General features: G+C 41.1%; 1 protein-coding gene across 1 annotated transcript; it reads left to right on the plus strand.

The window, feature by feature from the left end:
• Positions 1 to 706: 706 nt before the first annotated feature.
• On the plus strand, positions 707 to 24,480 carry pdgfrb (platelet-derived growth factor receptor, beta polypeptide). The gene is made up of 23 exons (XM_085906138.1): positions 707 to 1,016; positions 10,484 to 10,544; positions 11,105 to 11,422; positions 11,502 to 11,759; positions 11,835 to 11,965; positions 12,351 to 12,516; positions 13,684 to 13,864; positions 15,031 to 15,146; positions 15,655 to 15,778; positions 15,849 to 16,060; positions 17,286 to 17,380; positions 17,462 to 17,594; positions 18,198 to 18,302; positions 18,469 to 18,579; positions 19,282 to 19,438; positions 19,509 to 19,675; positions 19,885 to 19,997; positions 20,147 to 20,269; positions 20,520 to 20,631; positions 21,305 to 21,404; positions 21,498 to 21,603; positions 21,930 to 22,195; positions 23,023 to 24,480. Exons 2-23 carry the CDS (start codon positions 10,502 to 10,504, stop codon positions 23,165 to 23,167), a joined length of 3,282 nt encoding a protein of 1,093 aa, XP_085762264.1. The 5' UTR covers positions 707 to 1,016; positions 10,484 to 10,501; the 3' UTR covers positions 23,168 to 24,480.
• Positions 24,481 to 25,061: the final 581 nt, after the last annotated feature.

Here is a 25,061-nt window from a genome sequence, read left to right on the forward strand (position 1 = left end):
GCCAACAAAATAATAAGATGATTGCCGTATGAGTGTTAGAAATCCTAAAAAAAGAAATCTGTTTAAATATGGACAAAGTTCAGCTATGATGCAATCTTGGTCTTTTTTTTTAATTTCCATTTCTAAAACCATTATTATTACATTCATTTATTATCTTGACTTGTTACATTCACCATGTGTGGGAAAAGACACCTGATTTGAACAATGTTGTTTTGAAAACAGTCGAGCTTATTTTCCCGTGAAACCGAGACACCCATGTTTGTTTCCTAAGCAGGCCACCACAAACTTTGCCAAACCCCTTTATACCCCCCCCCCCCCCTCTCTCTCTCTGCTTGGACCTCTTTCTCTCCTCCTCTTTCTCTCCTTTTCATTGTGTTTGTTGTTTTATGGAGGGCTTGATGCGGTCCAGATTGTTGCTGCCAACTGAAACTGTCTCACTTTACCTCCAAGCTTTTCATCATTCAAAACAAACGGCCGCTGACAGTTACACAGAATCTAGTCTGTATTTTCTTTCAGCTCTCCCTCACTTTACTTCTTTTACTTTTGAAACTTCCCTCTCTTGCTCTCCCTCACTCCCCCTCCTCCCCTGCCTCCTCTTGCTCCAGCAGGTCCGGACCACTGACACTCTCCCCACTCGTGTGAATGTGTCTGGGAAAAAGGGTGTATGTATGTGTCTCCATTGAGAACTTTTTTTTTTTTTTTTTAAACAAAACTCTTTGTGAGAGAGGAGAGCAGTCCCCCCCCTGCGGTGCTGTGATTTGACTATCCAAACAGTCCGCTTCTGAGACATCCATCCTCCGGCAGGCTCCCGGGACATCGCAGATTAACCTCTCAGACCCCTCGGACTCTGAACATCTAAGACGTCTCTCCATCTGAAGCAGGAGTCCCTGTAGAGAGGAGCAGCTGGAAGTCTCTACTCTCATTTCAAGAGGAGGAGAAGGAGGAGATCACGTCTGGATACATAGAGAAGAAGAGCAGAGGGGAGGCTGATCCGGGTTTTCGGGATCTTTCGGAAGGTAAGCCCTTGTCATGTCTGCTTGCTGTCTGCCGTTGTTAGTAACACCTTACCAAGTTTGTACCGTTAAACACAAAGTTCAGGCAAACTCGGGTCCAAGTCAAAACTTTCTGTGCTGGCCGCTATCGCAATTGAAGCAAGAGGAATTTGTAGGCCATAATTGTAAATATACACACAGCAGGAGCTTACAATGCAACCTGTTCAAACATCATGTTGCATCTCTTTGCTTAGACGCTCATTCTTTGCATGGAACCGTTTTACGATGTTGATCTTCTCGCTGAGACAACTCGTTTCACAAGGCATCCTGTGGGTCGTACAACCCCGGCATCATTGCACAAGCTGTTTGTATGTTCTCCACTTTTGTGCCTCTTCTCTAAAGAGTTTGTTTGGGCAAACACTCCTCGGTCACCCCGAGTGAACTGACAGTCCTGGCACTTTTATTCTTCGTTGCCTTTTCTCAGGAATGACCCAAAAAGAAACAGTTTACGGAAAGGAGGAAACGTGGTGATGAAATCCAACCTGGCATCTTTGATGACATCACTGCTATGTGTTTATCTTAAAAGAAGTTTTACTACCAAAAGGGAGTAAAACTATGGATATGTGAGCTGGGGACACACGCGGCATGCACGTTTTTGATTCACTGCGATCAGACAGATGTTCAGCACCTGAACATAGCGCACATCAATCTTGTGTATGCAGATGAACTTTTTGATACGAAGCGGAGGATTTATCATGCTGCTCCTTTCCCCCGTGACTGTTTGGAATTTCCTTTGGAGCGCAGTGCTCTGGCTGTGGATTGAAGACAGCAGACAGATCATGAATGGCATGCATGTCCTACTTTTACCATCAACGGCCATACGTGCCAATCTCCGACACCAAGTACCTATTAAGTCTCATTTTGAATTCTGCAAAAATATTCTGGATTCATAGGTCATAAAGTTGCACAACACTTGCAAGGTTAAAACACTGTTATGCGTGACAGCACATACTATACAAAGAATGATTTGGGGAGTATGTTTTGAACAACATGACAAGAAAGCGAGAGAATTCTACCATTTATTTTTTACCTGTCTTTTGTTATTGGCTTAATGTGTTCACTGCTTTTGTGATCGGGCCAAAGCACTGACAGCAGTAGCTCGGCAACATTTGCTGGTGTTTTTTGTGCCAAGGAACTGTTGAAGTGAGTTGAGGAGCTTCATTTTGAAGCTCTTTTGATAATTGTCCTTTGGTGTATTTTTTTTTTGTGGCAGCGATGGCACAGTGTGGACATAAGACTCAAGTGGTGCCCTGCTATTTTGTTGTTTACATTTAACCATTGTTTTTATTTATTTATTATTAATTATTATTATTTATTATTTATTTATCTCACAAATGTATAAGATTTAAGAATAATAAAACAAACATTTCCAGTGCAGTTAGTAATAATGTTATGGCACCAACTATTTGAACTTAATACCATTCAAGTTTCCATATTCATAAATATGAATATCATCTATAGTATATAGTTTTCATAATTTGAGAATGCAAGTCAGCAGTTTGTGTTCCACGTTTGTGTTCATCTTTGTGAGTCTTACAAAAGAAATGATGTGTTTATTTGAAACGAGTGAGGGTGAATGGAGTCTTCACCTTGTAGGATGTTTCTCGGTGTGCATCAAACTCCCGGTATGTACGCGCTCCTCTGATGCGGTCGGCCCCATTCCACCAAGTGTGTCCTAATCCTTCGTCATCAGCTGTTTCCTGGCCCTCGGCGCTTGCCACATGCCAGCCACTCTGAGAAAATGTGCTTCACATTACAACCATGTACAAAACATACCAGCAGCCTGATTCAGCTCACAAAGTGCTCTGTCACGCTCACGTGTTAAAAAATATAGCTGATCCCCCTTCCCTTGTTAGCCGGTCACTACTTAATATAGTGTGTAAAAAAAAAAAAAAAAAAGGTTTATTTTTCATTTTATTTATAATCAAATAAACCCCCCCCCGTGACTCATTCTGAGGTGGGCAGTTATAAGCTGATTCATTATTAATCACTACTTTTTGAAGTGAGCTTGGCTCATCAGCCCTCAATTAGTCACCACTTCTTTAATGCTGCACTTAGAGATGTATTCGATAGGTATCTTCAATGAAGAGCAAGCACTAAGTGGTATTGCCATCTGGCGTCTTCCTTGTTTCCCTCCCACCTTATTGGCACAGCACTGACAAGGCAGCTGCACCTCATTGAGCACGGCCTCTCCTGCAGGACACTGCGAGGAGGAAATGCTTTCATTATGAGTTACAAAACTAAACGTTTGGAAGGAAATACTTCATGAAAGTACAAAGACAGCAGCATGTTCGCATGTACAAGTTAATAAGCCGTCCACAAAAAGCCTTACATTCTTTGAGGTGGGTACATGTACAGCTGAAGTTATTTGACTGTCTTTTTCAATTTGCCTACGATAATAGAGTGGTGGTGGAGGCCCCCAAAAAAAAAAAAAAAATCCCAGACACCATGGTAAAGGCAAAACAATTGCATAAAAATTGTGCGATTTGCACAATTTAAGGGTTACCCTTGCAACTCTGCAGATACAAGAGCATGAATTTGGCAAACTACTCATTAAACTCATTACACGCTTGTCTTTATAAAAAAAATCATAACGGTAAAACTATAGATTAGTTCTGACTTTTTTTTCATTATTTTGCTGTCTGCTATTGTGTGACTGCAAAATGGCGGCCTCATCCTGGCACTTCTGATTACAGTTCCTTCTGGTGTATTGCAACAAAACGTGTCTCTGTCTGGTGGCATTAACAGTAAAGACAGCAATATACACATATTGACATACAAACATACATCTATGTATTTTCACGACAATACTTTTTTCACGTTATCCTGATATTAACCACCAAATATGGCTCTTTTAGTTTGATGGAAGGATTTTTGGCCATGAAGATCAATTAAGATCTCTTTATGCATTAGTCTACATTACTAACGGCAGGGCTGTCTTAATGCAGTGCAATCTGTGATCCAGCTTGGTGGAACAGGACGATCAAGAAAAACATCCTTTTGCTTTTCCGTAGTAAAAATATTCCGTACAGCACAGCACTCAAGTTAAAACAAGCCATCTGTATTACAGTGCAACAAAACTGTTGATCTGAGTGATTCCATTTTGGCCAGAACTGCACAAATAGTGGAACCGATTACTCACTTACTTGTCGCCCCCATTCTTATCAAGCTGGTGCTGTTTAAGAGGGAAAAGACTGGAATTTAGACAGTTGGCTTTAATTGTGTTCAGATGTTTTTGTTTCTTCTTGAGGGGTGTGTGGGGGTGTGGAAGAGCCTATAGGGATCTGCAAATGTGTGTAGGCTGAGGGGATCGGACCCTTCAGTGTCAAAGAGGAAGGTGGGGTGATTATTACAACAATATTTGATATCCATCTATCCCCCTACGAACAGAAATAGTTTAAATCGTGGGTGGGACATGTTTCACTTTTTGAAAAAAAAAAAAGGGCTGCTCGGAAACAGGCCTAGTTGGCGACAACATTGGGATTTACTGCTTAAGTAGAACCGGAACCAGAACAGGCTTCAGTCTTTCTTTTTTTTCTTGTGCAGATAAAAAAAAAAAGGAGTCAACCCATTAAAAGCATATCAAACGCCAGCCACATCCAAACCTGTCATTCTTTTCCACTGTTGGTCTTTAGGCAAGAGTTCTTTATAGTGTCCCACCACTGCCACTACAAACACAGTGTACTGCTCAATTTGATGGAGGAAGCCACAAAAACAGTTTCCAGAACATGTGTTGCCTGAGCATGGTGGTTTTTGTTGCACAGGAAGTCACTCCGTCCAGCAGCTGATCTCAGCTTTAATTTTTTTTTTGGGTCGACATTGTTGCTAGACGTCATTTATTTTTCAAACCGAATCTGATTAGGCAAAGTGTGAAAGCGTCAGTGCTGCTCCTAAATTACATGATACAAGCAGCTTTTTGCTGATTGCGCTTTCAAATATCCTGTTACCAGAGATTCCTTGACTTGGATCATACTGTGGCCATTTGAACATGTTGTTCCTTTCCACCTTTCCACTTGGTTTCAGATCAGTGAAAATCAATGCATCTGCACAAGTCAATCACATTATGGAGCATTTACTGTATAACTGTTACTGTGTAACCATAGAAGACGTCTCTGCTCATGAATGATCTTTTGTTGTTATGTCTGCACAGTTTGCCTGTAGAAATGTGATGTAAATGATCAAGACAATTTGGTAAGTTTCATCTTATTTCGTTTGATCTTAAACCCTGCAGTCACCCCATCAGGTTTTTTTTTACGCTTTATGAAAAGTATCAGAAATATCATTGAGTTATAACACCAACTTACTAATAAAGTTGGAAAAGATTACAAAAACCTATTGTCACAAGATTCATTAAATTTCATGTTTTGTTTGTTTTTGTTTGTTACGACACATTTCATCATCAAACAATGAAATGCTTTAGTGAAAAAATATTTTTCAAAGGTAATGCAATAGCAAGCATACATTTAATTTCTATTAGTAATGTACAGTGCTTATATTCATACATTATGCACTGATACTATTTTGTACACACCAATTGTACTTTACCGGCCTGACATTTAGTCTGGGTACGAGACACGTCAGCCATATGTAAATACTTAAAGGTAAACGTGAGTGACCACACTTTAAGATTACTGCACATTATGATCTTCTTGGCCAACAATGGCCAGCGACGAGTTTCAAGCCAGGCTCCTGTCATGAAGCCGTTGAATAGAAGTTCAAATAGAGAGAAGCTTGTCCTTTTGCAGTTTTATTTCATAACTTTGGTACTCTCCAGAAGTCTTGTATTCCTCACTCTATTTTGTAGTTCCGACTTGTTCAATATATCCACCAAACTCCAAGTTTTTTTTTCCTCTTCCATACTCCTTCTACACAGTTCCTCTAGTGTTAATAATAAGAAACCACACAAGTGAAACGCCTTGTTACATGCTACATTGCAATGAAATAATAACAAGAAACACATTGTTGGATATTCAAATATCACTTGCACTTGAATAAAGTGGTACTGGTGAATCATTAATATTTATTTAAACTATTCTGCCATACAAATGTTTTTATAAGCCGTTCAATCAAATTAAGTAAAAACCCAAATAAATGAAAACCGCTGCCTAAACTGGTGTACTCACACTCAACTATGGTGTTGCATGACAAACTTAGAGAAAGAAAATCCTGCATGAGCCTTGGAGGTGAGTCTCTTCACATAAAATGTAATCCCTGATTTTGCAGTGTTCTGCCAAGGGAACAGGAGGTTGGCCTCAGGGGGATTTTGGCTGGGTGATAAACATGGAGGTTTGTTTGAACAAAGACGCAGCGGGTCATTATTTTCCCACAGCACAGGCCAGTTTACTTTGTTTAATCATCTAATCGCCAAATAAGACTTTAGCAAAGGGAATGACTTGTGAATGTATTCTTCAAAAGACATCTGAGGAGGATTGCTAGCTTTGGGCTGATGGACATTTCTTTTCAAGATTGACACTTCCTGTGAGAATCGACATCTGTATGTGATTGTGTGAAGTGGTATTTCCCATACATGGATGTTGTGTACTTGTGTTGTCATCTTGTTCTCGGAGCATGTTCCTGAAAGATGTTTTTTTTTTTTTTTTTTACATTACATACGTTTAGTCCACCAGTTGTCTGCATAAGTTTCTGGTTAGTGGTCTCGTTGGTCTGCTGTCTCATTGATGCATCACAGACTCACACCCACTCAAGGTCAGGAAAGATTCCCGGACAGGAAGTGCAATCCCTCCAGCTGTGGCTCACAAGCCTTTTTGGAATTTTTTTTTCTGAGAATAAATCAACTGCTCTTCCAAACAGATCAAATTAAACCTTCTTAACATTGTAGTGTAGCTCTCACGAATGGACGTCTTATTGCCAAATGTTTGTGTTAGACTCCATTAATGGAGGTGTACTTAATAATCTGGCAAGTGTATATGAAGTGAAACTAATCCTTCTATTTTTAAAGTGCAATATCAACCCCCTCCCTAGGGACACACACGAGCAAACATTTGGTAGAAAATATGATTGGGCAAGCAGTTCCCATCTCATCACACACTTCTATATCATTGCCAGATGTTCAAATCAAAGACACAGCAACAATGCGTGGAGATGAGCCCAGAGGTGGGATTACAAGTCGCTGGGGGACGCAAGTACACGCTCATGAGCCCGCGTGGGCCGAGTGCTTCTCGCTGTGGTCGATTTTAGCATCCTCCCAACTTGACCGGCGACACTTTGAGTGGAGTTGCTCTTGTTTATGGAGAGCGGGAAGGGTCACCCTGTCACTGAATTCCCAGCATCTCTGAGAAATCATCCACGACAGGATAACAGTTCATTCGTCATGGTGATTATTGTACCGTCGCTTAAATAAACACCAGCTTTGTCAGACCTCCAGGGTTGTAATGCGTACAAGGTTTTTCATTCTGTAAATATGTCCAAATAACTTTTGAGCAAATTGTCTACCTTGACTGAAAAAAATCTCCTGTATTTGCTTTCATTTTATTATTTAGATGCTCAGAGAAATAAAGAAAATTGTGGGACTGATTATCGATATTTACAAAAGGGTCTTGCTGAATAGTTAAAAACAAAAAAAACTGACATGAAGTTCCAAGATAACTTTTGTTCATTTCAGTTGCTGAAATCAATACTGAAAAAAAAATCTGGCAAGAAATCAAAAACTAAGAGTCTTTGGCTATAGTATGCACACACCACCATCAGAAAACCTATTGCAATCTGACATCCAAGTACAGTTGCACACTTAATGACATTGACATTTTAATATAGATGATTTGAATCTCTATTTTTGTCATTTCACCACCAAATTCTTTCTCGACAATATATTGTCTACAATATATTGCCAAATTCAGAGCCTGATGGCGTTTCTACCACACTCTGAGAAAAAGACAAGAAATGACGTTAATGGGTTCAAGCATGCTGAATTACAAAGAAGGTAGTTCTGATTAAAACCACCATCGTATATTGCCCTGGGACACGAGTTACACTTTTCACCCCTAACATTCTGTTCCAAATTATAAAGCCAAGGGCTTCTTCAATAAAATGCTCCATTGAGGCCTTTCCAAACTTGTTTTCACACAATCTATTTTGTTCTGCCAATCATGTTCCACGTCGAGGGTCATTTCCATAGATCAGCAGAACTGGATCATGTTTCAAAACATGGCTCAACTTCCAAGTCGATATTCAATACGTCCAACTTTGTCACAAAGCCGTAAACTCACGGCTGAGCTTGTTTTAATGAGACGTGGCATCACCTGGTGACTCGTTGCTGACACTCGGCTCAAGCTTGTTGTCACGTGTAGCTGTCACTACTCAGAAGCCATAAGCACTAGTGCATGACTCCCTCAGTGGCTGCCATCCCTCTTTGGGCCCCCTCCCTTTCCAAAGAGGGTGAGTGTGACCCCTCCGTTTTCGTCATCATCACCAGCAGGGTCCCAAGTGTATCAGCGGTCCTGGGAAAGTTTGCGAGGGATACTGTGGGAATGTGAGCCGCACACACCAGTGACAAAAAGGGGGAGAAGTATTGTGTGTGTGTGTTTCTGTAAACGTGCAATACAGCATATGCATTCCCCTGGCTGGCACACAAGCCATGTTTGTGTTAACAGCAACAGCAAAAAGTATCCCTCTGTTACTCTTTCACCTATTTTTATTAGAAGCAGGAGGCGGGACAGGAAATGGACCAGTCATGTCTTTGGATCAACTCTAGTGCTTTTCATTTTCCGAGCGGAAGTGCCAAAGGCAACTTATTTGAAGAGACAGCAATATATATTTGAAACTTTAACTGGATATTGACCTCTAACAATCCCACCTGATGTAAAAAAAATGGATATATTTTTTTTTCTTATTTTCGGTTTTAGATTATTTTTTCCCCAGAGATTTCGAAAAGAAATCATTTTGAATCAGATTGTCAACGAGCAGATCTGTCAAGATACTGGAATGTCACATCGTGTGTGTTTGTGTGTGTGTGTCCTGCCACTCCTCCCTGTCATGTGCTCACTTGCTCCCGATTGTGCCTGCCTCAATATCCTTGATTACCTAACATATTTTAAGTTATGCCTCGTTCTGTCTCATCAGTAGGCCTTCATTGGCTACGCTTACATGGTTAAATATTTCTTTGATCCGATCAGAGTTAAGATTCGATTTATGATCGGCTGCACTGTTCTCATTGTCTCTAAACATTGATTGATATTGATTTGATTAGGAATTGGGTGTGCATGCGTCATCGCACTTTCAATGGGAACAAATTGCACCATTAGTGTGAGTAAATTTTCCATTTGCAGAGGTTTTTGTCCAAGTTGTTAAAATAAATCAATTAAGATTAGAAGCATGTTATTAAATTGGAAATATTTCAGCTGTTGGTTTCAATCTTAAAGATAGAAACAACATTTTCCATGGGAAACTATCCCATTACTATAACCATTTAATGAATCATTCAAGTGTATTAGATGTTTTGATAAAGTTCCCATTTTTTTTCCAATGGGTCCCTCCTTCGCTTCCTCCTCCACCCTCGCTCTTCCCAAGGCGCTCTCTTCCGCCCTCTCTCTTTCCCACCCTGCTGCCTACATGCTAGCAGTGATGCATCTTTAACTGTTTCCAGACGTCTATGTTCTGCAGGCCTTGAGCCCAAACAAGTCAACAAACCTCCCTTCCCCTCCTCTCTTCCTGTGACTTCACACTTTGGGACTTTGAGTGCTCCAAAGTGGGGAGTACAATGGTGGTCATCATAACTGGAATCACCTCAACGGACAAAAGTCAGCGTCTAATTCAGACAAAAGTCAATGTCCAATTCATGAATTGAGTTTTTGAGTCCAGAAGCTGTTCATGTCCAAGGACATTGCAAAAGTCTGTCAGGTTGCTCTTGCGTCAACTGCTGATGTGAATGCCCTCCATTTCCCTTTTGTTGAATGCCGCACCAATTAATGGCCCAGCGTGGTGCGAGAATAGCTTGGACGCAACATTGTTGTCAGAGGGCATGTTATAAAGACGCGGACAGTTTGTTGGTGGTCAAAATCTTGGTGTTCTGCCACGAAAAAGGAGGTAGACATTGGCACACTGTTCTGGTGCAGCGAGGCATCAAACACCATCAGCGACAGACTCCTCCAATCGACACAATTAAGGCAATGAATATTTTGTCTCTCTTCTCTGACTGGAAGCAGATGGCCTTGACATGCATCTCGAACTCAGGGCAAAGATCCATCCATCATTATAGAAAGGTCAAACTGTTGTATGCTAATTGGGATGGATACAAACTAGATTTTCCTGCTGGTTTTTTTTTTGTCTTATTTCAAATGAATGATTAATGAGCAAAGTAACTTGTTTACGTTTTACAGTTTTTGAGTTGAGGGTGTGTATGTAGGAGGTGATTTATGACTGTGTACAAACAATGAAGAGTATTGCATTAAAAGATCTTATCTGCTTATCTGCAGAACGTGAGCAGCTCCACTATGAGGAATGTGATCGTCTTCACTCTCCATTTGGCAGTCACAGGTGAGAACACAGAAAAATAAAAGCTTTGTCAAACGACAGCGTGGACAGCCAGACAGACGCGGAGCATCACAATGTGATGCCAAAACCAAAATAAAAAAGCCAGGTTCATACTTTTTTACAGTTACTAACTTTAGAAACATGGAAAACTTCTAAAGTGTTGTTTCTGGAGATTTGACTCAATATCATATATCACACAGCAATGATACCAGATATCAACTTTATTTTCAGTGACCACAAATTGCTCTACATGCTTTTCACTTGCTCCAAATTTGACGCGACCCAGTGTTCTCAAATGCGGCTTCTCTTTGTGTGTGTGCGCGTGATTAATGTCAAAGACGACGGATGCATCCCAGCTGACCTCTTCCCGTTTCAATACATCTGTCATTGATGAGACGTCGTCATCTCCTCACTTAGCCACTCCGCACAATTCTCATCCATCAACATCGTAAGACAGGACAGGATCTGGCGTGTCGTGTTGATTTAACCTTTGGCCCCGTGCCGCTGCCTCCTGGTCTCCTTGACCTCCAACCTGACCCTTCCCCTTGTTGTGTCAACCGCAGTTCTTCTGAGTCTCTGCGGCGACGTGAGCTGCCTGGAAGTCACGCCACATGACGGCCAGCTCGTCCTGACTCCGGGCTCTTCTCTCACGCTCACCTGCAAGGGCTCAGGGGAGACCACCTGGGAGTTCAAGAGGGATGATGTTCCTTATTTCCAGGTGGAACAGGGTCAAAGTGGAGTGCAGAGCTACCAAATTGTGCCAAACGGCATCCGATCTAGCGTTTTGAACCTGTGGAACGTAAGCTGGAAGCACACAGGGGTGTATCAGTGCATTGATCGGCACACTGGAGAAAAGAAGGAGGTGGATGTGTTTGTCCCAGGTTTGGAGAACATTCCTTGAGCTTCAGCTGAAATTGCATGTTTACGAGAATCCAACACTGTCACTTTTTCCGCCCGCAGACCCCCAGGTATGGTTTGTCGAAAGCGCTCACGGCATGCTGACCAAGACCAGTGAGCTGACCACCATCCCATGTGTGGTCACCGATCCCAAGATCAACGTCTCCCTCTACGAGAAGGAAACTGACCTCCCAGTCAAGGGCCGCTATGTCCCCAGTGAAGGGTACACTGCAGCCTTAGAAGACAGAACGTACGTGTGTCGCGGAAAGATGAACGGAGAGGTCAAAGAGTCCCAGGCTTTCTACGTTTTTAGTATCTTCGGTGGGTATTATATTTGCCAAGTGCAGGTGTAACTGTTGAGGTTGTTCGTATTTAATGCCGGTATGGTCACTTCAGTCCCGGAAGCCATCGACACCTACGTCAACGCATCAAAGACGGTGCTGAAACAAGGCGAGCCGCTAACGGTCAACTGCACCGTGCACGGAGCCGAGCTGGTCTTTTTTAAGTGGGACGTCCCCAACAAGGAGGTGAGTAGGAGGCAGGCAGAAAGAGCTTTTGTTTGTCGTCCCCCCTCGCGATCATCACTCTCAAGACTTTATAACCAAATGACATCAAGATGTGAAAACACATGTACCTGCTATTCTGCTGCAGTGCTGGGAAGTAGCTAAAGTACAAATACTTTTAGATAGTTGTACTTTTACTCCCTACGTTTGAAAAATATTTGTACTTTCTGCTCTTTTGACAAAAATATCTGTATTTCTACCCAAGGGCAGAATATGAGTACTTTTGCCACCTGTATTCTTTTGTTACCTGTGATGTACGATTATCATCCTTGATGCCAATATTGCCTTTTCTCAGTGACTCCAGGAGTGCTGCCGTTTAACCACGGTCCTAATAAAATGTCTCCTCCAGGCTGACGATGTGGAACCACTCACTGACGTCCTGTCAGCCATGAACATGAGATCCTGCCTCATCTTCCCTCAAACCAGGCTGGCCCACAGCGGAAACTATGTGTGCCATGTTCATGAGGGGGTCCAGGACCAGACGGCCTCCGCCAGTGTCAACATCACAGTCCTCGGTCAGACACACGCACACACACACACACACACACACACACACACACACACACACACACACACACACACACACACACACACACACACACACACACACACACACACACACACACACAGATAATAAACTCACGCAGTACAGATTGTTATTGTGGCTCACCAACCGAGGAGAGTGCCTATTATGTGAACTTTATGCAAGTCCAGCCAAGAAGGAAGTTTATTTTAGAAGAAATTAATATCTACTGTATTTATTTAGGTTAGTGAAAAAGTGAAAGTGTGAAACAAACCTTGGACACTGCATTGATGCACATGGGGTCATAGATGGGAACGTATACTGTATACTAACGCAGAAAAAAAAAACTGTCTTCAAGTAAATGTGACAATGAAAGATCACATTTTTATACTGTGCTATTTGGAAAATAAATATAATTTATTGATATTATTACCACCAGTATTAGTGCTTTAGCTTCATGTGTGAGGTTCAGCAGCAACAACAAACATGGCCTGTCCAATGCCAAGCCATACTAATATATTCATTTTGCAATAACAATGCCTATGAAATGAAAAATCCAAGCGTGCGAAAATATACAAATGCAGTCACCGTGCTGGAGCGGCTAGTCTGTTTCCTCCTTGACAATTCTACCTTGCTGTTTGTGGTTTAACTAAAAAAAAAAAAAAAGACAGTCCAGTATCTATGGCGCATTGTTTCTTGAAAAGAACATTTGGGGTCACAGTTTTTCCATTGCATCAATTTGGTTATGTGTGGCACGGTCAAACGTCGAGTGTTCAGTAGGGGCCGACTGTATCTTTTTGTTTTTGCACGTGGTGTGTGGGGGGCCTAAATCCCGTGTGAGGAGCTTCTCGACAACTACTAAACTCGTCTCGCTGCCATCTGGGCGTTAGTGGTTGCTTATTCAATCTGCAGTGAGGTGTGTCATGTTTATAAGATCTTCAAATAACTTGAACCTCCATGCTCCACGATACTGCCAGTCATGGTGAGTTTTTCTTCCATGGAAAGGAGAGGTAGTGAATTCCTTTACTCAATCTTCACGCCCAGGAAAGTCAGTTTAACAGACTAGATCCACTGATCCACTCGGTATGAAGAACTGTTTCAGCAATATATTCATTTTAAAGATTGTGTGGCTAATGATTACGGAAACATCTTCCCTCAGAACGAGGCTTTGTGGCCTTACGACCGTCTGAGAATCGTCACATTTCGGCCCGGCTGCAGGAGAACGTTGAGCTGAGGGTGGAGGTGGAGGCTTACCCTCCCCCTCAGGTCAGCTGGAGCAAAGACGGCACTGCCATCAAAGGAGACAAAATCATCATGTATAGACAAGAGCATGAGATCAGGTAGAGCCACAACCATTAAACAAAGCTTAGACATTAGCACTGAAGCTTCCTCAGAAGAATAGCCTCCAGAGACAAATAGTTCTTGTCAGTCATCAGAAGATAAGGCTGAGTGTAACACAATAGCCTTTGATGGTGGGTGGGGCTTATACCACAACCATAAACACAGGAAACATAAACAAGTCTTGGAATTCTATAATTTAAAGAATTGGTCAAGAAAAAAAAAAAGACCCAAAAATGTTTTAAGTCAAAATAGCTATATCTATTTAAACCCAAATATTATTTCAGGGGGATTAGCACAAAATGAAATGCAATGCAGATGGAATCCAACCCATTTACTGAGAAAGGGAACACATTTACTTGCCAGCCTTTTTGAACAAAGACACAAAGAAAGATAAATTCCATCAGACCAAACAAAAATGTCACAAAAGGTATAAAGGTACATATGATTCTTGATTTACTCACAAATACACACATTTTGTGAGAGTCATGGTTTATTCCGCTGTATGAGCAACAGATGTATAAATGGCTTTATTGTACCTTCTGCCATCCAGTTACGTAAAGTAATTAAATGGATAAATGTACAGAATGGATAAAAGATGACATGAAAAATCATAAAAATGGGTCACTGATTCAGTACCCACAGTGTGCCCTGTGATTAACTAGCCTGCCTTTCCCTGATGTCATCTGGGTTAGACTCTTGCTCACCATAACCTTGAACACTAGAAACACGACAGATATTGGATAGATTTTATTATACACTTCCATCCATCGAGCCATTTTCTCTGGTGCTTGTCTTCATTTGGGTCATAGGTTAGGTGAAGCCTATCCCAACTGAGTTTGAGCGAGAGGCGAAGGTTACCATGGACTGGTTGTCGTATCAAATCGCAGGGCAAACAGAGTGCTGTAAAGACAAAACCAATTTATTGTCTTAATTTGAATTGGTTCTAACATATTTGCAAATTTCCAACTATTTCATAAAGCTTATTGATCTATGAGTGATTTGTACCCCAACTGACAGCTGATGCTTAACCAGTAGAGGGCACTCCTTTACTGTGATCTACTCAGAGCCTATTCTCATGAATGTGTATGTGTACTTTATACAAGAGATTTAGTTTAATAACTTTGAATAAGATTTGATTCTCAAAATGATTACGTATTCCTCTCAGATATGTCAGCATCCTCACGTTGGTGCGGGTGAGGCCAGAGCAGAGGGGGCTCTACACTGCCCGGGTCACCAATGAAGATGACTCCAAGGAAATCACTTTTGACCTGGTAGTCCAAGGTGAAATTCTTTGAAAAACTCCATTGGAATTGTGAGTCGATTGCATAAGAAGGGAGGTTGGTAGACAAAAACAATATTAATTGCTTTGAATCCAAGAGAAATGTATTCATCATTTTTTTATGACACGTTTGGAGGCCACTGGAAAAGTTGGAGCCAAGGGCAATTCTATTGCACTTCAAAATCATTATTTATATAACAGCATGACAGACACATAAGAATAGAAAAATACGTAATCAAATATCAAACTCAGCGGAAATATTGATTACAGTGGTGAACAAATAGAGGCTGAAATTTGACTGGACAAAATCATATCTGCTTATAATGGAAGCAGTGCAGCCATGAGCAATGCAACCAAAAAGATACTAGAATGTCAGTAACTGAGTAAAATTTTACAAAACAAATATTAATACTATGTTGTAAATGTAAGTCTGTGCTTCTGGTACTTTTTAGACCATCACTGAGTGCAACCAAGATTACTAGGCCTGTGTTTGTGTGTGTGTTTATGTAGTTCCTTCTCAGATAAAAGATCTGACTGACCTCCACCTTCCTGGGAAGAGACACCTTGTGACCTGTATAGCTGAGGGGGTCCCGACCCCGACCATACAGTGGTACAGCTGTGACAGCATGCTCAAGTAGGCCAATGACTACGAGGGAGCAAAACACTCGTCTTTGCCCCCAACGTAAAGTTATTTTGTTCCACAGGTGCGACAACAAGACTACAATATGGCAACCGCTGGCACCAGAAGTAGAAGTGCTGAGCATTCAGACCAACGTCACCCACAGCGAGAGCCGTAAAACCAATCAGGTGTGGAGCCGTCTGACCTTCCACAAGCCGCAGCAGGTCACAGTTCGCTGTGAAACCAGCAACCAGGCGGGGAAGGTGGACAGAAGAGACGTCAAACTGGTATCCAGCAGTAGGTGTCTCATTTTGACTTGTCCAGTAAGCACGGCGGATGTAGTGGTTAGCATGTCTGCCTCAGATTCAGGGGTTGCCGAGTGACCGGCTCGGTTTCTCACCCGAAATCAGCTGGGATAGGCCGCACCTCACCCACCAAACCCACAAACCTCCAGAAGATAAGCTGTATAGAAAATCAATAAATATTCCTAATTATATAGCATGCAGTGAAATCTCCGGGACTTGTGAATACCCATTAATGCAAAAAAACATTGAGCAAAAAATATTTCAAAATCACGTAAACTTTTGGGAACCTGCTGCACTTAAACCTAAATATCCCTAAATAATGTCGTTGCTAATGCATGTACTGAAGGCAAACTACAATTTATTGTTTTGTAATGTTAAATTGACGACTGTAAATAGTTATTACACCAAGACATTACATCTTTTAGCCAGTAATGTACTCTGCTGCAGACGTATTACATCAATTGAGCCTTAACTTTACTTTTCCATCGTAAATTCAGGAAAACAAAACATGCTGTTAAATGAGGGGGAGCTAAACAAATATTTGGCAGCTTGTTGCTAAAAGCTTCAGTTCTCAAGAATCATTGGGGTTGAGTTTATGTTTTAGTTATATTGCATACTTAAAGTTGTAAATATCTGGTTGCATAAATACAGTATGTTATCAAACTTCTTTCTTACGCTAACATTCCTTAGGTTTACATAATGACTATAGCCATGACTCGCTGTGTTCGGAGACGACAACATATTTTGTGTGAGAGAAAAAAAAAAGAAGTACTGATTCAACTCCTTTAGTTAAGTAAAAGTTCAAACAACAGTACAGACTCTGAAATATACTTGGGTAAAAAAATTACAAAGTTGATGAGTGACCAGGGTTCATATGTGTAATTTTTCCACAGTGATTCTACAATTGTGCAAAAATGTCATAAAGTAATGGAAGACAAAAATAGGAATGAATTTCTACAGTTTAGATTCTACCATTATAAAATTCTACCATTTGAGCACTTCAATCGGACGCAGATGTCAACTACTGCTTACTAGAAACATCTTGTTGTTCTACGAGTCAAGTGTCACCTTGTAATTTCTCTAGTGTGCAGAAATCCAGTTATCCAGCAGTGGAAGGCAGTAGTGGACAAAACATCACTGGCACGGCATGGAATAGATGCTGAAAGGGCATTCCATTAGAGCTTGTGTACATGTTGTGTGCTCCTTTTCTGTTGCAGCTCTCTTCTCCCAGGTGGCAGTATTGGCAGCAGTCCTCGCCTTGGTGGTCATCATCATCCTGTGCATCATCATTCTCATCGCCGTGTGGAGGAAGGTGAGACACAAACTGTGCTGATGTTACACGTCACAGCCGAGTCAGTCTCACAATTGTTTGGGCGTGTGTGTGTGTTGTCAGAAACCTCGCTACGAGATTCGCTGGAAGGTGATTGAGTCTGTGAGCCAGGATGGTCATGAGTACATCTATGTGGACCCCATCCACTTGCCCTATGACCTCACCTGGGAGATGCCCAGAGACAACCTGGTGCTGGGTGAGTCCTCCACAGGCAGAGGCTGATTGTGTGACGTTGATTTCGACTGATAAACTAGACTTTATTGGGATATTATATCACCTCAATATTTTATTTATTCATCATTTAGTCTTTTTTTAATAAATAAATAAATAAATAAATAAATAAATAAATAAAGCCCTAACCATAATCCTAGTCCTAACCCTAACCACTAACCCTAATATATATAATATACAATTGTATATGACAATGATAAAAATAGTTCTAATAGTTCTAACTATTCTGTCTTATAAATATGATAGGATATTGGATATAAGTTTATGACCAGTTTCTTGTGATATTGCATCAATATTATATTGGATTTTAAATATTTATATTAACAGTATCTACATCCAAATAGAAAACAAAAACAAAACTGCTTTTGAGAAATCTTTTCATAGAATTGTCACAATGATAATTGGAAATTTGTGGGAAAATCTGTGAGCATGGTCATTATTTTAGCAAAGTATTTTGTATTCATTTTTCAACATTATACACAGGACATGAAAATGTCAATAAGAATAATAAGTTTAATTCATTTAGTGCCTTTCTAGGGCCTGATAATATACTTTCTTTGTGTTTCAGGTCGCACACTTGGATCGGGAGCTTTTGGCAGGGTGGTCGAAGCCACTGCGTATGGTCTCGCTCATTCTCAGTCCAGCACAAAAGTGGCCGTGAAAATGCTGAAATGTAAGACGCGTATAGAAAATATCGGGCTTGTCCCCCGATCTCGACTGAGCTTTCGTATGCTTTGCTTATACATTCAACCACCAAGCCACTGAGTAATAGTGTGCGCTTTCCCTGTCCTGTTCCAAAATTGAAAGCTGAATATCTTTCACTTTCTGTCTTCTTCCAGCAACAGCCAGAAGGAGTGAGACTCAAGCCCTGATGTCGGAGCTGAAAATTATGAGTCACCTTGGGCCCCATCTCAACGTTGTCAACTTACTGGGAGCCTGCACCAAGCATGGTGACTGTCTAGGCTACACCTAGACTAGGACTAAATGATTTTGATTGGCTGGGCTCATATTCTGGGAGCTACGCAAATATTTATTATAGAATCCTGCACCCCCTTTGCAGAAGTTCCAGAAATGTCAGCAAATCAAAACACAAGATACATTTGTTTTTGTAGTTTCCCGATCAAAGAACAGCAAGCAAAGTGACCAACAATTTGAATTTCTGAAGCATTGAGACCGCATTGAACCAGACTTCTCGCTTGTCAAATTCTTTCCCCAAGTCGCTCTCTTTTCTCTCGTGTGACAACATAAGTTCAAATTTCACGCAAAAGAATGAAAAATGAGACTTGATGTCATGGTGGCATGTGTTTTATCCTAAATTTAATTTCACTAGCTTTTAGTCAAGGAGGATTTATTTGGCATTCGTATTATTTTGCAAACTCATCTAAACAATCAGTACACATTTCTTGCATATTAAGAAGTATTTAGCTTGACCGTCTAACAGAATTTCCCAGGAAATGCAGTTTCTACACTACGCTCAAATTTACAAATTATTCAAATAATTGATGCTTTACACAATCTGGTTTAGTTTAATATGGGGCATATTTCTGAATTTCTTTTTATTTATTTTTTTACATCTGTGTAATTTATGACGTAGCCATCGTCCAAGGACAACTGATCTGATCTTATCCTTCCCTCTTTTATCGACCATTCAGGTCCTCTGTACCTGGTGACTGAGTACTGTCGCTATGGCGACTTGGTGGACTACTTGCACAGAAACAAGCACACCTTCTTGCAGTATTTTGCAGAGAAGAACCAAGATGAAGACTACCTGATTACGAGGGGGAATAGTCCGCTTAGTCAAGGGAAAGGGTGAGGAAGGAACTTTTGGGTCAAACTATATGTGCATTAGAACCCTGATCATGTCGTCCTCTCCCCGCAGCTACGTGTCATTTGGGAGCGAGAGTGATGGAGGCTACATGGACATGAGCAAAGACGAGCCTTCCATCTACGTTCCCATGCAGGAGCAGATGGACTCTGTCAAGTATGCCGACATCCAGCCATCTCCGTATGAGTCCACCTACCAGCAAGACCTCTACCAGGAACAAGGTCTGGATGGAGACACGTGTGTCTTCTGTCTTCAGTTTACAAGAATTCCTTTTCACTGCTTCACGCCATATGCGATGCAGCCGTCCACATATCTCCAGACAAATGGAGGACACACACTCAATACTGACACATCAGCTCCACTAGCAGTGACTTTCACTCTTCATCATGTTTATCTGCTCACCCTCTCCTGTGATCCAACTCATCTATAGGTGGCAGCAGACTAGACCTGGTCATCAGCGACTCGTCCACACTCACCTATGATGACCTGCTGGGTTTCAGCTTCCAAGTGGCTAAGGGCATGGAATTCCTGGCTTCCAAGAATGTAGGACATTGACAAAAAGGAATTTCTGAATGAGATATCAATGATGCACGAGAGTTAGGGCATGCATTGAAGACTTGAAACAGATGAATGTTACTAGAATTGGTTCATTTTGTTTTATTGTTTGTTGGATTGGCTTTGCACCCATGCAGTGTGTTCATCGGGACCTCGCCGCCAGGAATGTATTGATCTGTGAGGGCAAACTGGTGAAGATCTGTGACTTTGGGCTGGCCAGAGACATCATGCATGACTCCAACTACATCTCCAAAGGCAGCGTGAGTAGGAAATAGATGTTGTCCGTCAATCGTTATTGCTTGGCACATGTGGAAAAATGCTAATTATGTCCCAATATCGTAAAGAAAACATTAAACAAAATGTGTCATCTTCTTGGTCCATTTCTTTTGTCATTTTTGACAGGGTGCAATATTTTACAGAAAGTAACATGTACAATTCAAACATTGTACATTGGGACATTGTATCATTTAAACAACTTATTTGTTTGTTCATTCATTTAAATCCATTTAGACCTTCCTGCCCCTCAAGTGGATGGCACCAGAAAGTATTTTCCACAATCTCTACACCACATTGAGCGATGTGTGGTCTTACGGCATTCTTCTCTGGGAGATTTTCACACTGGGTAAATCCACACACGCATTCTCCACACTAAATTGATCATAAGAAGGATTTATTTATTGAGATCTAAAAAAGGAAGAGACTTGTACTGTAAATGCGGAACTCACAGCATTAATCTGACACATTACATGAATTGTTGCTGAAAAAGGGAGGTGATGTTAATGTGAACTCTCAAGCAAACTCTAAACATTGCAGGTATGTGTTTATTTAAAAGGAGAGTAATCCGGCTGTAATTATTTTTTCTTATTTTCCAAGACAAAGTCAGATGAAATCTCATTAGTTAGGCTTTATAATTAGCACCCACTTGCATTGGATATGGTCAGTTTATTTATATGTACTTTATTAAAAGAAGCTTTTTGAATGGCTTTTTGTAATAAGCGTGAAATAAAGGGGACATTTTAGAGATCTGTACATAGCATGTGAAGGACTAAGCCCCTAAGACATTACAAAAATAAACTGAGGCTCTGTGACTTGGTAACCCAACATTCTGTTCTTTTTTTATTATTATTATTATTTCTGTCTTCATTTGTTCTTGAAGGGAATTAAAACTATTTGTGACATTTGACTTACATATCTATGTGGTAATTTAGAATGTCAAGGTTTTCAGTTCCTTAGTTACTGTTTATTTCAGACTGTCCAGGTCATAGTTTCTGATGCAATCTGCACACTTTCCACAGGAGGAACCCCATACCCCGACCTGCCTATGAATGAGATGTTCTACAGCGCCCTGAAGAGAGGCTACAGAATGACCAAACCTGCTCACGCCTCTGATGAAGTGTAAGTAAGATAAGTGTAACTGTCACCCCAGGGGTCAATATGAACTCTATTATTAAAAGAAGGAAAACACACAAAGTTTTGTTTACATTTCAGCTATGAGATCATGAAAAAGTGCTGGGACGAGAAGTTTGAGAAGAGACCCGAGTTCTCCTTCCTCGTTCACTGCATGGGCAACATGCTGACGGAAAGCTACAAGAAGGTATTTTATGACTTAGTTCACTTTGTCTCTTTGTGCAGCGATTGCTATTTTTAAAGTGTGCTATGAAACAATATGTCAACATGAGCTGCATTTCTGACACGGCACTCATTTCATCATTGTATGAACATATTTTTCCTCAGATTACATTCTACTACACTGAGACATCAATCTGAATTTGATGTATTGTTCCACCCTAATATGAAGGATTTGTGTTCAAAGAGCTTTCCATAAACACAACAGTATGTGCAGTAGAAAATGTATGATAAAGGTCAGTGAATGCATCATTGCCTGAAGGAGTAGATCAATCAATTACGTCTTTTCAACAGAGATACAGCCAAGTCAGTGACAACTTCATGAAGAGTGACCACCCAGCTGTGGCTCGCACAAAGCCACGCCTCACCTCCCCTTTCGCAGAAGCCAACTCCACGTTAAGCCCCTCCTCTCCCGTCACCCTCTCCTATCCTCCGGATCCTCACGGTTGGCACTCAAACTCGCAGGAGGCCGTGCCTTCGTACAATGACTACATCATACCCATCCCGGACCCCAAGCCGGAAGACGCTTTTGCTGACATGGGGTCGGAAAGCCCAGCGAGGTAGCAAACTAGTGGTGTTAGGATCCTGTTTGCACATGTGCACCAAATGTTGCGTTTATGTTTCTCCCCATGACACACCCACACATCCAGATGTTAGGTTGAGACAATAGCGGAATTGTGCATTGTAAACGTCACTTGTATTACAGAGATGAACATGAAGCCAAGAACAATTGGCTTCGGTGGCCAAAGAAATTATTAAAATTTTCAGGGGGCTGTTAATTATTTTTTTTATTAGATTAACCCCGAGAGAAAAGGCAGTCAAAAGAGGAGGGTGTGGGAGCAAGGAACACCATGACATAATCCACAATTCATACAGCTGTTTCCAAAAATCTCATTTTCAACTTTTACACTTACTTTGTCATGTCTACTCTTTATCATGCTCATGAAATAGCTCAAGTGACTGTGAGGAAAGAGCTGGAATATTTGGAACCACAAAAGCTGACTGCTTTAGATTTTTGGTCTGCACCCACTTCTGTTGGTGGAGGTCCTCTAGGAATAAAAAATGAATAAAGGCTCTTATGTGTTTGGCTCAAAACCAAAATAGGAGCACGGGTGTCAAATTGAAGGCCCCTGAATAAAGTGTGTCCTTTTTATGTTTCATGTAAAATTGATTTGTTGGATTTGGGCAGAAAAGCTTTACAAAAATTGCTATTTTTAATCACTTTCTCCACCAAATCTACTGTCTATGCTAACAACATATCATGGTCTATCTCTAAAGACAGATGCATGAGACGTTTTGCTTTAAGTGCAAAAAAACACAAATGTGGTGTGATGCCACAAACTGATAGGTAGCACTTTGTCACTGTGTCATTATATCTCCTTCTCAGCTCTGTAGCTCTGGAGGAGGAGACGGACTCGGTATCTCAGGACACGGCCGATACGCTTCCGGAGGACCGGCTAGAAGGGACCAGTGAGAGAGATGCTCTCCTGGGCTTCTCTGGGACGCCTGAGGTAGAGGACAGCTTTCTGTAGTCACATTCAGGAATCCTGGATAAACGGCTGGGGAAAAAAAAAAAACATTTACTAAGGGACTTTTCCCTCCTATTATTAAATAGGCTGCAAAAAGGGAACGTGACTAAAGTAGAATGTAGCATCATGGAGACTAAAAGGAGCTTTGTATTTCCACTAAGCACTCGAGACGTTTTGATCTTAGTCTGTATCTTTTTTTTTTTTCATTATCACTCTTAATACCTCTGAGTCCATACAGTCAGTAATCAGCATGCTTTTGTCATTCTTAGAACGCCGCCACGGCACAGATACGATACATTCCTTGCAATATTCCATGATACTGCCCGTAATTACCGAAATATTAGTGACCTATTAGCCATGTCAATGTTTTCACTATCTTTGTTAGACAGGTGAATATTCATGTTGCATACAGATACTATTTGATAACCATATCTTAATCTAAAGTGACAAACATGTTAGAAAATGTTGAAAAAGCACGGTGAAATGCAGAATGATTTTCTATGCACTGTTTTGATATTTTATAATAATCGGTGGTTTTAGTTAAAGAAGCTAATGAGAACACTATGAAATATTGTTGTCCTTTTGAATAATTTTCGCATTATATTTCTTTTGTGTGTGTCTATGCCTTCATTCATAGTTCTGTGCCAGATTTGCACTTTATGTCGGAAATGTATGTATATTCATGATCAAGGTACATTTGAAATGTTCATTCTGTTAAAAGAAGTTTGACTTGTATATCCTCGCTGGCATGTGGTAATGTTTAAAAAAACTAGCCTGCATGTGCCCATCGCATTTATGACAATGAACACCAAGATGGCAAACCGTATAGGAAAAAAATTCACGGACAAATGTATTGAGACATGCGTCTTGGTAATACTCATAAAGCCTGCTTGGATCAAACTGGTGTGGAAGAACCGAGCTCGGAGTTCTGAGCCCATATTTTTCTTCATTTTAACCTCCCGTATTGTACATAAACAGTGAAGAAGACAAGAATACAAATATTGATATAAAAAAAGGGGGGAAAAAAAACAATATCTAGACAGCCGAAAGAGATTTAGGCATCCGCCTGCCAGTGAGGATGTGCGGTTGTTACACTGAGGAGAAGAATAAAAACAGCGTATCACTGCCTTTGCACAAAAAGAAACAAACCAGTGCCTTTGTTTTGTACAGTCTATTCACTGTACATATTATTGCTCATTATAAAGGGCTACTGTGCGCTAACGTCATGTTCCCACCACCTTGTCCACCGTGCTATGCTACCAAAGTTCAACGTGAAGTTTACCATGTGTCTTACTCTATGTAACATGACAATAAATGTGTCATCACACAATCTCTCAGTGCATGCATCCAATTCATTTTGGGTGCTTTTCCTGTTTAACGTCTCACTTCCCGCAGCTGGATAAGCCCGCAGGCGGCCGTGGTTCTGCAGAAAAGGAAGCGCTTTGTCGCACCTCCTCGTCTTGGGAGAATTTGGCCTTGATTTGGCACATTGGAGCTGGCTCATTAATTAGTTAAGCATAATGTGCTGCACAGCCTCCCTCCCTTACACACAAACACACACACAGTCCCCTCCACCATCCACTTGACTGCCTCAAACATTTCATGTTTGCTGAGTGACATGAGTGGTGGAGACAGTGTGAAGAAGGCAGGAGGAGACTCTCGGGTCTGCTCCTGATGTTCAAACGGCATTTCCTTTGCCAGGCTGAACACAACCTCCGGTGAGTACTTTTCCTGTTTGATGGTACAATAGGTTTTCAACCTTGACCAATTCAACCTTTAGTTTTAACATCTTTAACAAATCACAAAGGGAAAAACTATAGAGGTTTGTTCATGTCTATTGCTATCATTTGCTCAATGCCATACGTAAACCACATTACATGACACATCGCAAGGACAC

This window comes from Syngnathus leptorhynchus, chromosome 2, assembly GCF_054491065.1.
Source record: "Syngnathus leptorhynchus isolate UIUO chromosome 2, UIUO_Slep, whole genome shotgun sequence".
NCBI classification, from domain to species: Eukaryota; Metazoa; Chordata; class Actinopteri; order Syngnathiformes; family Syngnathidae; genus Syngnathus; species Syngnathus leptorhynchus.